We start from the raw sequence: 14,825 nt of genomic DNA on the forward strand, positions 1-14,825 counted from the left end.
GATAATAAAGAATATGCATTTAATAGCATGTTAATATACAGCTTAAACGTGTATTAATTCTTCTTTTTGTCAGTGCATTACAGGAGTAAAAGAGGAGAAGTACCATTTGTGAATGCACAGTCAAATGTTGATCATGAGTGCCAACGCATCTCGGTGCTCTTGCACTATTAAAATTCGGCTTTAGGAATGTGATTCCATATGCAGTGTTACGTGCCAGTGCTGAGATTCCATTAGGTTAGTATGCAATCTACAGTTTGTTTTTTATCCCAATGGAATTGTATACAAGTATTACGAAAAGAATAAAATTTCTTATTCATAAAACTAAACGGGTTATCCTAAAGCTTACAAGAAGAAAAGTACAGCCTCAAACTAAGGAGTCAAAAAACCTAGTTTTTGTTGTTTGTCGCAGTTTTTTAAAAATAAGCCACCATACTGGACAGTTTTGGAAAATGATATTATAAAAAGGGAAAGAAAGAAAAAAAGAAAGGGAGGAAGAATTGGCACAGTTAAACCTCCTAATTTCTAAGTGCACTTTGTAATGCTCCTTGCAAGCTGCCGCTTTTTCCCACGATCATGACCCCAAGCCTCCATAGGGTGTCACCGGCGCACGGTGAGGAGTTTTATTGCATTGCCAAGAGTCGGTTTTAAGAAAAAACACTAAAAGGCTTCAAAAACCCTATTTATTCTCTGTCATCAAAAATAGCAACAGGGGGACTTATACAACTTTTCTGTGAGTGCCCACCAGTCTATTTTTTTTTTCTTAAAAAAAATAGAAGTCAGTTAAAGAGAAATGATTTGGTTCTTAAAAAAGAATGTAAGGAAACACTTAATCGGCTAGCCCAAGGAGACGTCAGAAACAGGTGAAGCATGAAGGCTTCGACACGGCCATCGGCAGGCTCCGCACGTCGGTACCTAAACTACGGAGGGGGTGCAGAGCGTCCCCAATGCCTTCTCAAACCTGCGTGGATCCTAGTATTTGTCTGGAACCCCGTTATTGCTGAACCAGAGCGTTCACGCTAGAAGCGACACACCCTATTCATAGAGGGTAGAACTGGGAGGCAGCTTCGGAGGATTGGATCTCCACCTGGGCCATTTTGAACTGGGTGCACTGGAGCCACTTCCGGAGTGCGGATGAGCTCGTGCTTGTCTGTCCAGAGCCCTGCAGCATCCTCAGGCTGTGGTGGTTCACATTGTTCTGAATTGCTTGAAGTCGTAGTTGTAGTCCAGCCGATAAATGCTGTTAAAACATAACAAGAGACTCAATCACAGAATGGCAGAGCCACCACCGAGGCTCTGGGTTGACAGGGACCCACTCCTGAATAGGAATCCCCTTCACAACATCCCTGATAAGTGGCCATCTAGGATCAGCTTGAAGAGCCTCAGTGATGAGAATACACCATGCCCCGAGGCAGCCCCTCCCACTTCCAGACAGGTCTAACAGTTAAGAGATTTGTTTTTCCTTTTGCCAACCTAAAATCTGTCCCTGTAGAATTACCACCCCTTGCTGCTGGTTCTGCCCTCTGGGGCCAAGCAAAGCAAGGTTGATACCTCTTCCATCTGACAGACCTTCAAACACTTGAAGACAGCTATCATGCTTCCCTCTGGTAACCCTAAACACACACCCAAGTCTTCTATTCTTAAGGTTAAACACACCTTATCCCCAGGAAAATTTAGAAGGAGATATAATTTAGTCATTGTTTCCTTCTGATGCCAATCAACTGAGTTCAAAAGTAGGTTTCTGTGGGTAGACCTGCTGCCCAAGTTCACAGCAATTTCTCTTGAATGCAAAGCTAGGACATGACATGCTGTCCATGGCCACAGCAATGCTGCTACCGTAAGTCAGGATTCAGAGGAGGCTGGCGTACAGCTTCTGGCTCTGTTATTCTCCATCATGACTTGCCATGGAAAGGAAGGTACCACTGCATGGCTACAACTTACAATTTACCCCAGCTGATGTAGATGATCTCCTCCCCTATTTGTTCTGCCCCTAAGCATGGGCACAAGCAAGGAAGCTGCCTGAATTCCTCCCACTACCCACCCACTAATACCACCTCTGCCAGGCAGGTGACAAGAGCTAAGACAAAATGGAAACTGAATTCCTGCTGCCAATCTTTTGGATGCAGCCGGCAACTAACTTCTCTCTACCTCTGCCAAGACCAAACATCTTTGTTTAGTAGCAGTAATGTTTGCCCCTCATTACACAAAGCTTCCCTAGAGGCTGGAGGGCAGTATGGAAAGGGCACCAGAGTGGGAGTTAGGAGGCAAGATTCTGCCACTCACTAGTTCTGCATCTTTGAGAAAAGTACTTCATTTCTCAGGGCCTCAGTTTCCTCATCTGTAAAATGGAAGGGAGGCTGGTAGAGGAAGGAGTTTGAAAAAATAATGTCTAAGGTTACTTTCAGCTATAAAATCGTGTAATTCTAATATCTAAGTTCTTGCCACTAACTGTGTGACCTTGGTCAAATCAGTTCTTTCCGGGTCCAGATGCATTATATATATAAAATAAAGGAATTGTACATGATCTCCGATGACCTTCACAGCTCTGATATTATACCACTTAATAAATGCCTTTCAAAAATTTCTCTCCATCATGGAGGACTGATGACAGTGTTTAGGACATTTTAATTGTACAGAATTTTGATCCAGTCACACTAGCATGTTCCTTAAAAATGCCTAGACTTGTGCATCTACTCAGCAAACTAGAACTGGTTGAGGACATGAAGCTAGTTCATCTTGATCCTTAGCACAAACCTGCATTCGGAATGAATAATCAGTGAGAAGGATCCCTTGACTTTCACTTGGGCACCTATTGATATTCTGATGTCTAAATGTTTGCCTTACATGTCTCTGTCATAATTGTCTTTCCTAGCTTTTAAGCTCCTTGTACAGGGAACAGTCTCTACACAATTCTCTTTTGATAAATGATATATATATATATACATGCTATATATGTATGCTATATATATATATATATGAATTTGATAAATGCTATAGAAACAGAGTTTAGAGTTGGAAGGGGCCTTAGAAATCACTTAATCCTCCCCCCATCCTCCCTTTTACAGATGAGGGAAATGAGGTCCAGAAAGATTGAGTGACTTGCCCTAAAGTCACATGGGTAGTAATTGGCAGAGTTGGGATTCAAACCCAGGTCCTCTGATACGAAATATAGCACTCCTTCCATGGTACTGCTTTCTCATAATGATTTCATGTGGCCATGCAGATAGAACACAGGGCCAGAAGTCAAGATAAAGATCCCAGTTCTGGATCTGCCACTTTTAATATGTAACTTTGAGTAGTTCACCTAACTTTTCTGGGTTGCCACATCTGTAAAATGGGATCTATAAAATCCCTGTATACTTTGCAGGGATATATTCTAAGGATAAAATGACATAACAATATAAGCAGTGTAGCCTAGTAGAAAGAGCACCCAGCTTGTAGTCAAGACTGGGTTTGAATCCCAGCTGCTACTTAGTGGTTCTATGACTTTGGTCAAGTCATTTAACCTTTCTGGGTCTCAGTTTCCCAATCTATAAAATACAGGTAATAAGACCACTCTCATAGGATAGTTGTGAGGATTGTCTTTTGTAAATAATTTATAAATTGAAGGTATTGTCATTATAATGGAGAAACAGCATGCTATGGTGCATAGAATGCTATGTCTGGAAGAAGGATGATCTTGGTTCAAGTCCATCTCTGACACTTAGCTACAAGCAGCTGGGCAAGTTGTTTAAACTCTCTGCCCCCTCCTCAGATGGAGTATGATCTGCATTTAGAGGGAGGCATGTTCCTACACTGACAAAGTCACAGGTTCTTGATGTATTGTGATAACAGACACAAATAATGCTTTGAAAAAAATTTATGGTAGACAAAGGTTTGGGGCCAGTATCCTGAATTTGAATCCCAGCTGTAGCGTAAGCCTGGACAAGGCACACAACTCTGGGCCTTGATCTCCCTCTCTGTAACATGAGAAAATTGGACAAGATCTATAAGGTCCTTTCCGGTTCTAAATCCTATGGTCCGATACTTGGAAGGAGGACTGTGGTGATGACAAGCAATTTGCAATTACCACGTATAGGCATGACAATCCTTGAAGGGAGAGTGGTATTGAAAATGCCTATGGGCCCAGGTTCAAACTAAAAACTTGCCCTAAAATAGCCCATGGGATAACTTACCTTCAAATTTGACTGAATCATTGGCAGCCACATGGGTATGAGCTGTGAGGGAGAAACAAAGATGTTGGTTATTACTGTACTATTTGGCCACATCAGATGCAATTATAGTGAGAGAAAGCAGGGCATCGTTAATCCTTCTAACTTTGCAAGGATGAGGGCACACGCTGAGGCATTGCCCATAATCAGAAAAATGTCTTTTTGAGTCCAGGCCCTGCTGAGCTGGTGGCATTTGGAGGCTAATAAGCACCCCATGATTGCTTGGAATACACACTTTAGAGCAAATGACTGATTATCTCTTGAAAGCCACTCAATGAGTGGAAAGTTAGCATCTATTTTAAAATACCTTCACTTCCTTAAATAGAGTCTTCAGGAATGATTCCCCAGGTAAGCCATGAATGTGTTAGCTCTTGATAGTTAAGAAAAGGTTCATGGACAGCAGACAGAATGCCACACTGTCAGAAACTATCTACAGTGTCTATCTACAAACTAGAGCTTGAGATGATTCACGTATCTATTGCAATATATGATTTCTCTCCCAGATCACTCTCCACAGAGCAGGAGCAGCGTCTCCCATTCCTGATGTATCACCATTATCTTCTGTTCTTTCCGATGGCCTCTACTCCCTCAGGGAAGTAGGAAAAGTCAGTTCAACAACGTAGTGGAATGTGGGATAGTCCATTTGAACTATCAGAAGACAAGTTATAATTGTGATTTATTTCATGAGATTCTGAAGTCTGGAAAAGCTGGAAGATAGGAGTATAACTACTGACCGTTTAATTCTCAGACCAATAGTTCATTTACCTCACTCCAAGTTACTGTCCAATTTGGAAACTGTTAACACATCAAAATTGTATTTATTGAGTCTAAGAAAGTGATTATTTTTATTTCCGTGCATGCTTTTGTTCCCAAGGCTAATTGGCAATTATATGTGTTTTAATACCTTGTTAATAACATGTCTAATTTATTAATTCTAAATAAAAACGGCCATCTTGGCCCACACCTTGGATATAACATAATTATAGTCTTTAGGAAAGAAGTATCAGTAGGTGAAGTTCCCTCATCTGAAAATGATCCCTGCGGCTTATTCCTATTATTAGGCTTACAATCCTAGTAGGACATTAAGGGTCAGTACCTTAGAAGTCTGTGCCACAAATTATCTGATCCTAATCCTTGACTAAACATTTTGAATCACACAATAAGCTACCCCAGGGTGTCTAGATGGCCTCTGAAGTCCTTTAAGCTCTGAGATTCTGTCACTTTACCAAAGAACAAAGAGAAGCAAAAGATAAACTATTGGTACCGACTTCCTACTGCAGTTCCAGGAATTTAGTGTCTTAACATGGTATCAATAATTCAGGTAAATAGGTTCATGTGGTACCTGGGCTGTCTACCCCTGCTCTACACACACACACACACACACACACACACACACACACACACACACACACACACACACCAGTGTAGAAGGTGTCAACACAGGAAACAAACATCCAAGAGAAAAGGAAATTCTGACCAGCAGTCTGGAGTCTGGAGTTAAACGTCTATAATTAGAGTTATGAGTAGTCTTTGCAGGTAACCATATGTTCAGTTATTGTTAGACCAGGAGAACATTTTAATTCATCATCAGGATACTGTTCAGAAACAGCAAGTTGGAATCAGGTCAAGGACTTATAATATCCACATCTATAGTTGTTCAAGGTCCAGGTCCTTCCTTATCCTTTGTGTAAATTTGTATGGCTCCCTGTGGGTTCTGATTCTCTAGGATCTAATACACAAGAAATCAATCTTTATTTGAGGATATTGCAGAAAAGTGTGGGTCTTTGGGAAACTCACATGGGTCTTTTTTATCCATGAGTTATGGGAATAAGCAAGGAATACAACCTGAAATAGTTAACATTACTACGGTAGGGGTTCTTCACCTATGGGCCATGGACTCTCTAAGGGACCAGGGATAAATTTCAGGTCATCCATGAACTTGTAGAGGAAAAAATTACACCTTTATTTTACTGATCTCTATCTCGAATTTAGCATTCAATTTAAAGACATTATTCTCAGGAGTCCATAGGCTTTACCAATTGTTAATGGGATCCATGACACATACCAAAAACTGAAAAATCCTCCACTTAGGAGACTGCCTGGCATGTCTGACTCCAGTATTTTCCCAGGTGTTTCCTTTCCTCATTGGAAAGTCTTTGCATTCTTTGGGGAACAGAACAGTGGCTGACATCTGAGCCAAGATGTCAGCTAGCAAACACCAGCGCAGAAAGCCTCTTTGGCAAAGATCTTTGCTCAGAGCACAGGAAGAATGATATCAGCCAGAAACACTAGGAGCTATGGCATCGCTCTGGTCCCATCAGTAAGTGTTGCTTTTCTGAGTCAGTGACTTAGTTGTATGTGATAGGCTAGTGTTGTTTTAGGGATAAATTTTAGTGGGGAAAATAGTTCTTGTTCCTCCCAAATAGTATTCTACATGTGACTACATGATTCTCAAATGTACTTTCAAATGACATTCAGGTTTATAATTTACCAATTACATGACTGAAGGCTTCAGGTTAAACTTCACTGTTATCGACAGCCTCATATCATTCAGCAATCATCCTATTTAGGGAATGCTAATTTGGTTTATTGAATAACTTTCATTTTGGTTCCTTTTTGCTAGTGGCTCATACAAAGCTGTCAGTAAGAATTAGACATAATTTACTTTGGGCTCAGTAATGATATAATAGAGCAAATTGGGTGGTGTTTTTTTCCTTCCCTAGAAAACTTGAAAAAAAGGAGGTTATTTTAGCCAAAATAAAAGCAATATTCTTAGAATCAAAGAAACTTAGTGCTATTCCTGGCTTTTCTATATCTGTATGACTTGTGCTATACCTGTGTGACCTTGGACAAGTCACTTAACTTCTATGAGCCTCAGTTTTCTCATGTGCCGTAGACAAGCATATTGGACTATCTGACCCATACAGCCCCTTTTCTAACTTTAGATCTCGGATATGATTGTTTGATGATGATGTTGCATTGTTCCCCTCCAACTCTTATTGTCACTTGAAGACTTGTTTTTGTCCAAAGGAATACATTTCACTGGACGGTCCCTCTGACTAGTAAGGTAAAACTGGGTTATGCAAGACAATTATCCAGCATCTTGGCCATAATGATCATGAAGACCAATACCATATAATATTCTGATGTTAACCTAATTGCACTCCGTCATCCACGGGCTTTTTCAAGGTCTAGGGAGGCAATGTGAAACAGTGGATAGAAAACCAGGAAAACTGAGTTCAAAACTGACAAATACTGGCTTTGCGACTCTGTGCAAGTCCTTATCGGTACTCTAGGTAGTTGTCTAAGGCTGTAAGTTGCAAGAAGGTGCTGACCTAGATTGGTAGAGGGACTTTCCTCACCTGGGGAATTCCCCATATCAATTAAATCATGGGTCCAGTCCCTATCCCAGTCCCATCTAGGTCCTTAGCATAGCACTAGGAAACTTTGATCTTGTCCTTTTCCTAAAGAACAGAATCAAAAGAATGGAAAATAGTGAAGCTATCAGGGATAGAAATGGATTGGTAGAGTCTTTCTCAAGTTCAATTATCAATAAGTTCTCTTCAGTTCCTTGACTTTTTCATACCACTAATTATATAAGGAATGTTCTTGGGTAAACAATAAATTTTAAACATGTTTATGTAATTTCTAAGGCACTTTCCTGAACAAAGTTTACAATTAAATTACATTGACCTTAAAGGATCACCCAGATAGTGACAATGAGTCAATAGACTATAGATTTGGGAAGGGTAAAAACGTACTACCCAATTTATTCCATTATGGCACCACTGTCAGGATAATTTCCTTCCACGAGTATATCTTTAATGAGCAACTTTACAGTTACATTTGTTTGAAATATCCAGTATAGGTCATTTTTCCTCACATATTTTTCACATGTTTAATGTTTAAGTATGTATCCTCCAGCTCTGGGTACTGGAGCTGTTTTTTAAGTGTCTCACTCAAAAGGTACAGCTATGATGAGCACTAGGCCCTGAAAGCTAGGGGAAGTTCTCCCTAGGAACCATTATGGTTTTCATACCTTGACAAAAATGGTTGAATTGCATTCTTGCAGTGCTTCCATCAAACTGATCACATGGAGACAGACCATTTCTACCATCTGAAACAACAAAAATGAGAAACAAATGCTTCTTCCAGTACCATAAGAACCTTAAAAACCACTGTGTGCCTGCCAAGAGCCACCTGACATCTGTTCATGCTGTTTGCCTATGAGGGTGAACCACTAGGGGGTATTTTTATTTGCCTCTAAAACTCCAGAACAGAAAATGAATGAAGAAGCTAGAAGAGTTTCTTGTTTGCTAAATTTTCCTCTTCTAACACAGCTCTTGCTATACAGTACCACCAACCACTAGCTGACTATCAGTTTTTTCTGGAAGTCTTCAGCTCCTTTCGTTTCAATCCATGAGCCTCTTCATAAACATTTCCCTTCTTCCATCTTGAACAACTCTTATCCATCACTTAGGAAGAAGTTGGGAGATTTTCAGGGGACTTTTCTTGCTTTAAAATCTTCACTTCCATCAAGATGAAGGCTGCTATGCCAAATGTCATGTCTGACTATACATAAAACAGCAAGAATAATTTCCCTAAATCAATGCTTCCCAGTGCTGGGCTTGTGAAACCCTTCTCTACACTTGTCTCAAATATTGTTGAAAAAATTTTACTCTAAAATCTCAGAATTAAAATAATTTTAATTCACTTTAATTTTTTTAAGGGAATATATGCCACATAGTATCTCTTTAAGGGGAAAGAAGGCATTTTAAAATCAACCAGTGACACAAAACAAAAATCTCTGTCCTGCATTTATATTCTACTGTTAAAGATTTAGACCTCAGTAATTAATGTTTATATAAGCACAAAGATTTCTGTAGAAGTTTGTTTGAAAGGACACTAACATCTGTGATAAAAGCTACAAGGTTTCAGGGTAGCTTCAGGATCTAAAAAGATTTAAACAGGCTGGAAAGATAATCTAACAAGTTCAAATTTACAGCACAAGTCAAGGACCGGAGACTTCCTCAGAATTGTTTCATTCTAAAGCAACCACCTGTCTATAATTTATGGTCTTTGAGACATATTTGATGATCATTGAGGTTAAGTTCATTCTATCATTAAACAAGCATTACTCAATACGTGCAAAGCACTTTACTAAGTATTAGGAATACAAAGACAAAAAGAGAATAGTCCTTGCCCGTCAAAAGCTTCCATTCTATTGGAATGAAACATGTACAGAAGTCAAAATACATACTAAATATATATTAAGAAATGTCAGACAAAGAGCAATAATAACTGTGGCCATATCAAAGACCTTGGGTAAGAGGCAGCATTTGAACTTCATCTTGATGGAAAAAAGGGATTTGGAGGAGTGGAGGTAAGGAGAGACCACATTCCATGCATGGGGGATAGCCCTATGCAAAGGCACAGAGATAGAAAATGCAACATTATGGACAGGGAGGAGCAGCTTGGCCAAAATGTAGTTTGTGTGCGGATCAATATGAGTCAGTCTTAAAAGGTAGGCTGGAGACATTGTAAAAGTCTTAAACAGAAGACTTTCTATTTGAGTCTAGAGGCAATAGGGAATCCCAGAAATTTCTTGAGTGACAGAACTGTGCTTTAGAAGCACAATTTTAAAAAATGTAGTGTTTAATTAACAAGCATTTCTCTTTTCTTCTCTTCCCAATCAAAACAAAACAAAACAAAACAAAACAATCATAACAACTACGCAGAGTCAAGCAAAAGAAAAACATTTCTATATCATAGGAATGTCAGTTTGATGACTGCCAAGTGACTCGCCCAATAGTCAAGTGAATCAAAGTCAGAGGCGCGACATGAACCCACATCTCCCGTTAGGACGTAAGCTCTCTTTGAGGAAAGAAATTGTTTCACTTTTGTCTTTTTATCCTCAGTGCTTATTAGCACAGTTCCTGGTATGCCACATTAATAAATGTTCATTGCTGTTGCTTTTGTTACTGACTTCAAATCCAATATCCTATCGACTATGTCATGGTAGCTTTAAGAGGGATGAATTTAAAGTTCAGGATTTAGATTCAAAAAATAAAATCAGCTACACAAATACATTTCAGTCATTTTTCAGTTGTGGCCAACTCTTCATGACCCCATTGGGAGTTTTCTTGGCAGAGATACTAGAATGGTTTGCCATTTCCTTCTCCAGCTCATTTTACAGATGAGGAAACTAAGGCAAAAAGGGTTAAGTTACTTGCCCAGGGTCACACAGCTAGTAAATGCTCAGGGCCAGATTTCATAATCTGAAGTAGGCTATATAGATAGTGAGGTGTTATCATTATTATTATAACTATCATCAAAAATGGTACAGAGAAAAGAAGGTGAAGTCTGCAAACTACAGGCTAGGGAACTCGATTTCAAATCCTGGCAAATTCTGGACTACATGACTAAATAGATAGCAAACATCTAGAAAAGCAAGTGGCAATCCCAGTAAGCCTGCAAGGCTTCATCAATAACAAATCACACCAAATCTTCAATAGACACCAAAATATTTATCACTTTCAGTGATATCAAAGACCTAGAGAAGGTAGATGCCCATTAATTGGGGAATGGCTAAGCAAACTGTGGCATATGAAATTACTGGAATAATATTGCACTCCAAGAAATGATGACTATGAAAAATTAAGAGAAGCATGAAAAATGTTTTGAACTTGTGCAGAATGACATAAGCAGAGCCAAGACAATATATACAATGATTATAATAATGTAAATGAAGAAAAAAATACAATGAAATTAAACTGTATGTAATTATAATGGCCCAGTCAGGTCATGGAGACAAATCGAGAAAAAGAAGCAATATTTCTTCTTTGCAGAAGTGGGAACTTTGTATATGGAATATTGCACATACTGTCAGACACTATTGATTGGTTTTGCTGAACCAATTTTTTTTTCATTTTCCTTTAAAATCTTTTATACAAGGGATGATTCAATGATTGGGAGAGGCATATATTTAGAAGGTGATATAAAAATAAAAGTAATCAATAAAAATAACATGCAAAAAAAGATAGGTCACATGTCAGACTGACTTCATTCTATTTTTTTTTTTTTTTTGTATAGGCTTACTAGACCAGTTAGTTAAGGGAATATTCAAGAGGTTTCAGGAAAGCATCTGACAAACCCTCTCAAGCTACTTTTAGGTACATATTGGAGAGATGTAGACTAGATGACAGCAGTTAGATGGACTGCAAATTAGTTAAATGACCAGACTCAAAATATCATCATTAATGGGCTGAAGTCTATTGGAGTGCCCCAGGGATCTGGTCTTGGCGCAATGCTAATTAGCATTTTTATAAAGACTTGGAGAAAGGTATAGATAGCATGCTTATCAGATTTACCAATGACACAAAGTTGAGAGAGATAGCAAACATGTTAGATGATATCCAAGATCCAAAAAGCTCTCAAGAGGCAAAAATGATAGGGGCCAAATCAAACAAGAAATACTTTATAAAGATAAATGTAGAATCCTATACTTGAGCTAAGAAAAACTGACTTCATAATTTCAAAATGAGAAAGGTTTAGTTAAACAGTAAAAAAGAAATCAAGGGTATTTAGAACATGATAATTTCAATTATGTCAACAGCACAATGTATCATCCAAAAACCCCTTCAAATTAATGTAATCTTAGGTTCCATTGAAAGAGGTATACCGTCTAGATGTAGGGTGATAATGGTCCCATTGTACTTTGCACTGCACAGATCATCTGGAATTCCACATCTGGAATATTACGTTCAATTCTGAGTAATGCAATTAGAAAAGATATTAACAAGCTAAAGGAGTAACAAGGACTGGGGAGTGTGACCAGAATAGAGCCTTGAGATCATATTATGCAAGGACTGGTCTAAGAAACTGGAGAGGTTCAGCCTAAAGAAGGAAAGACATACAAGACATGATAGCTGTTTCCAAATATTTTAAGAGATATTATAAAGGGCTGCCAGGGGGCAGAACAGAATATAATGGGTAGAATTTACAGCAGTAGATATAGGTTTCATGCAAGGAAAAATTTCCCACCAATCCAGAGTTATCCAAAAGTGCAATGGCCTATCCTGGGAGGTAATAAGTTCTCTCTCACGATAATGAAACCTTCACTTCAAGTGAAAACTGGAAGACCATTGATTTAGGAATGGCTAAACAAACTGTGGTAAGTAACCAATCAATCAATTACCTGATAAACATTTATTAAGTGCTTACTATGATCCAGGTACTATACTAAGCACTACGGACACCAAAAGAGGCATAAGATAGTCCCTGCCCTCAACGAGCTTACAGTCTAATGGAAGAGACAACATGCAAACAAATATATACAAAGCAAGCTATATATAGGATAAATAGGAAATAATTAACATAGGGAAGGTTTGAAATTAAGAGGAATTGGGAAAGGCTTCCTATGGAAGGTGGGATTTTAGTTGGGACTTAAAGGAAGCCTGAGAGGTTAGTAGTTGGGGTGGAGGAGGGACAGCATTCTGAGCATGGGAGGACAGTCAGAGAAAATGCCCAGAGCTAAGAGATGGAGTTCATGGAATAGCTAGCAGGCTATTGTCATTGAAATAGAAAAGTAGGTGTCAGGAAGTAAGGTGTAAGAAGATTGGAAAAATAAGAGGGGCTAGGTTATAAAGGGCTTCAAATGCCAAAAGGAGCATTTTATATTTGCTCCTGGAGGCAGCAGGAAGCCACTGAAGTTTATTCAATAAAGGGGATGACATGATTAGATCTGCATTTTAGGAAAATAACTTTAGTGATTGAATGGAGAATGGCTTGGAGTGGGGGGAGATAAGGCAGGCAGACCTGCCAGCAGGCCATTGCAATAATACAGGCATAAGGTGATGAGGGCCTGGCAGTGTCAGAGAAGAGAAGGAGGCTTATTTAAGAGATGTTGCAAAGATGAAATTGATAGGCCTTGAAAACGGATTGGGTATGGGCAGGTGAGAGGAAAGTGAGGAGTCCAGGATGACTTCTACGTTAAATGACCAGACCCAAAAAGTAGTCATTAATGGGCTGAAGTCAACTGTGAAGGAGGTCTCAATTGAAGTGCCCAGGAATCTGGTCTTGGCACTATGCACCTCACTCTGAGGAGAATAAATATTTTAAACAAACTTCCCAGACATTTCTCAACTTCTTCCTGAGTAGGAAGCTTATAAGAACAACTCAAATGGAAGCAAGGAAATGCGTGTGAAAACATGTGGCCTTTTAAAAACTCTGATCAATGCACTGACAAACCAAAATTTCATGATAAAGCATGTTATCCACCTCCTGACAGAGAAGTGATGGACTCAGGGTACAGAAGGAGGCGGATATTTTGTGGACATGGCCAATGTGGCAATTTGTTTTGCTTGACCATGCATATTCATTACAAGGATTTTCTTTTTCCTTTTTTTTTTCCCAATGTTTGGGGTGGGGGAAGATAGAAGAGAGAAGAAATTTATTTTTGTTAATTGAAAAAATGTTTTAAATATGTCTATGGCTTGAAATGAAGGAATCAGAGGGCACTCAAACCCTATCATGCTAAAATCAAGTTAGTTGTTAGTGTTACATTGGAATGGCTGTGTTAGAAGAGGAACATCTGTGAAACAAGAAACCACTGAGCTTCTTTTCCCATGTATTAGAAGCAAATAAAAATATCCCCTCATGGAGTTCTGGGGCTAATTTGGCAAGTTTGACAATGTGGCATAGCAGAATTAACACTGGACTGGAGTCAGAAGGTCTGGATTCCGGGTCTGACTCTACCATTTAAAAATGGTGGCATTCAACTTGGTAAGCCACTTAACATCTCTGAGTTTGGGAATAACAACAGCCATCCAGCATTGTTGTGAGATGAAGATTTCCCAGTGGGTGTAAAGTGTTATGTAAATAGGAGTTGGTATTTGTTATTATCACAATGCAATCAAACCTTAGGGAGGAATATTTTTAGGAACAGGTACTGAACTCACCACTTTGTTATGTGCCATTAGCTGTAGAATGCTAGGTGTCACCCGACTCCAGAACTCCAGTGCAGTAAGGATGGCTGTAAAGCTAAACTCATTCTGATTTTGGACAGAGGGAGCAACAGCAGTCTGTTCACAGTAGACCGTCCATAGTTGAGCAAAGATAAATGCATGGAAGAGGGAACACATGTGCAACACAGATGTCTGCAAAGGAGAATGAAGGAGAGGAAGAAGTTATACCTGGCCATCATGTTGCATCCCGAGGGAGCCACAAGTGGCTCGTACGATGTGGAGAAGCTGTAGGCAACATGTATCTGATTCAAGCCATCAGAGGATGAAAATGTTATTCCATTCCTATGAACCTATGATTCATCCTTGTCTGATCCTCACTAAGTCAGTGGGAGTGTATGCTCAAAGAACAAAGCAGCTCTTCAGAGATAAAGCATGCTACTTCAGCCCCTTTAATTGGCAGATTAAATCCTTTCCCTCTCCTTGAAAGAGCTGAAATTTCCATCACTGGAATAATTTAGTTTTGGGAAAAGAGGAATGATATCAGCATACTTTTGAAGCACCTCAGGTTCCACAAACTATTTTTCTCAAGGCAGACAGTACAAGAATTTTTATCTCCATTTTAGAAATGAGAAAACTGAGGCACTGAGCAGTC

At 39.2% G+C, this 14,825-nt stretch overlaps 1 protein-coding gene across 1 annotated transcript in view; it reads right to left on the bottom strand.

Annotated features, from left to right (window-relative positions):
- Positions 1-582: 582 nt before the first annotated feature.
- Positions 583-14,825, bottom strand: part of UNC79 (unc-79 homolog, NALCN channel complex subunit) — a 291,664-nt gene continuing 277,421 nt past the window's right edge. Inside the window, exons 47-50 of the mRNA XM_036735956.1 lie at positions 14,168-14,365; positions 8,248-8,325; positions 4,173-4,214; positions 583-1,237 (exon numbers count right to left, since the gene is read on the bottom strand). Coding sequence (XP_036591851.1) covers positions 1,037-1,237; positions 4,173-4,214; positions 8,248-8,325; positions 14,168-14,365 — 519 coding nt within the window. The 3' untranslated portion in view covers positions 583-1,036. The remainder of the gene's footprint in view (positions 1,238-4,172; positions 4,215-8,247; positions 8,326-14,167; positions 14,366-14,825) is intronic.

This window comes from Trichosurus vulpecula, chromosome 8, assembly GCF_011100635.1.
Source record: "Trichosurus vulpecula isolate mTriVul1 chromosome 8, mTriVul1.pri, whole genome shotgun sequence".
NCBI classification, from domain to species: Eukaryota; Metazoa; Chordata; class Mammalia; order Diprotodontia; family Phalangeridae; genus Trichosurus; species Trichosurus vulpecula.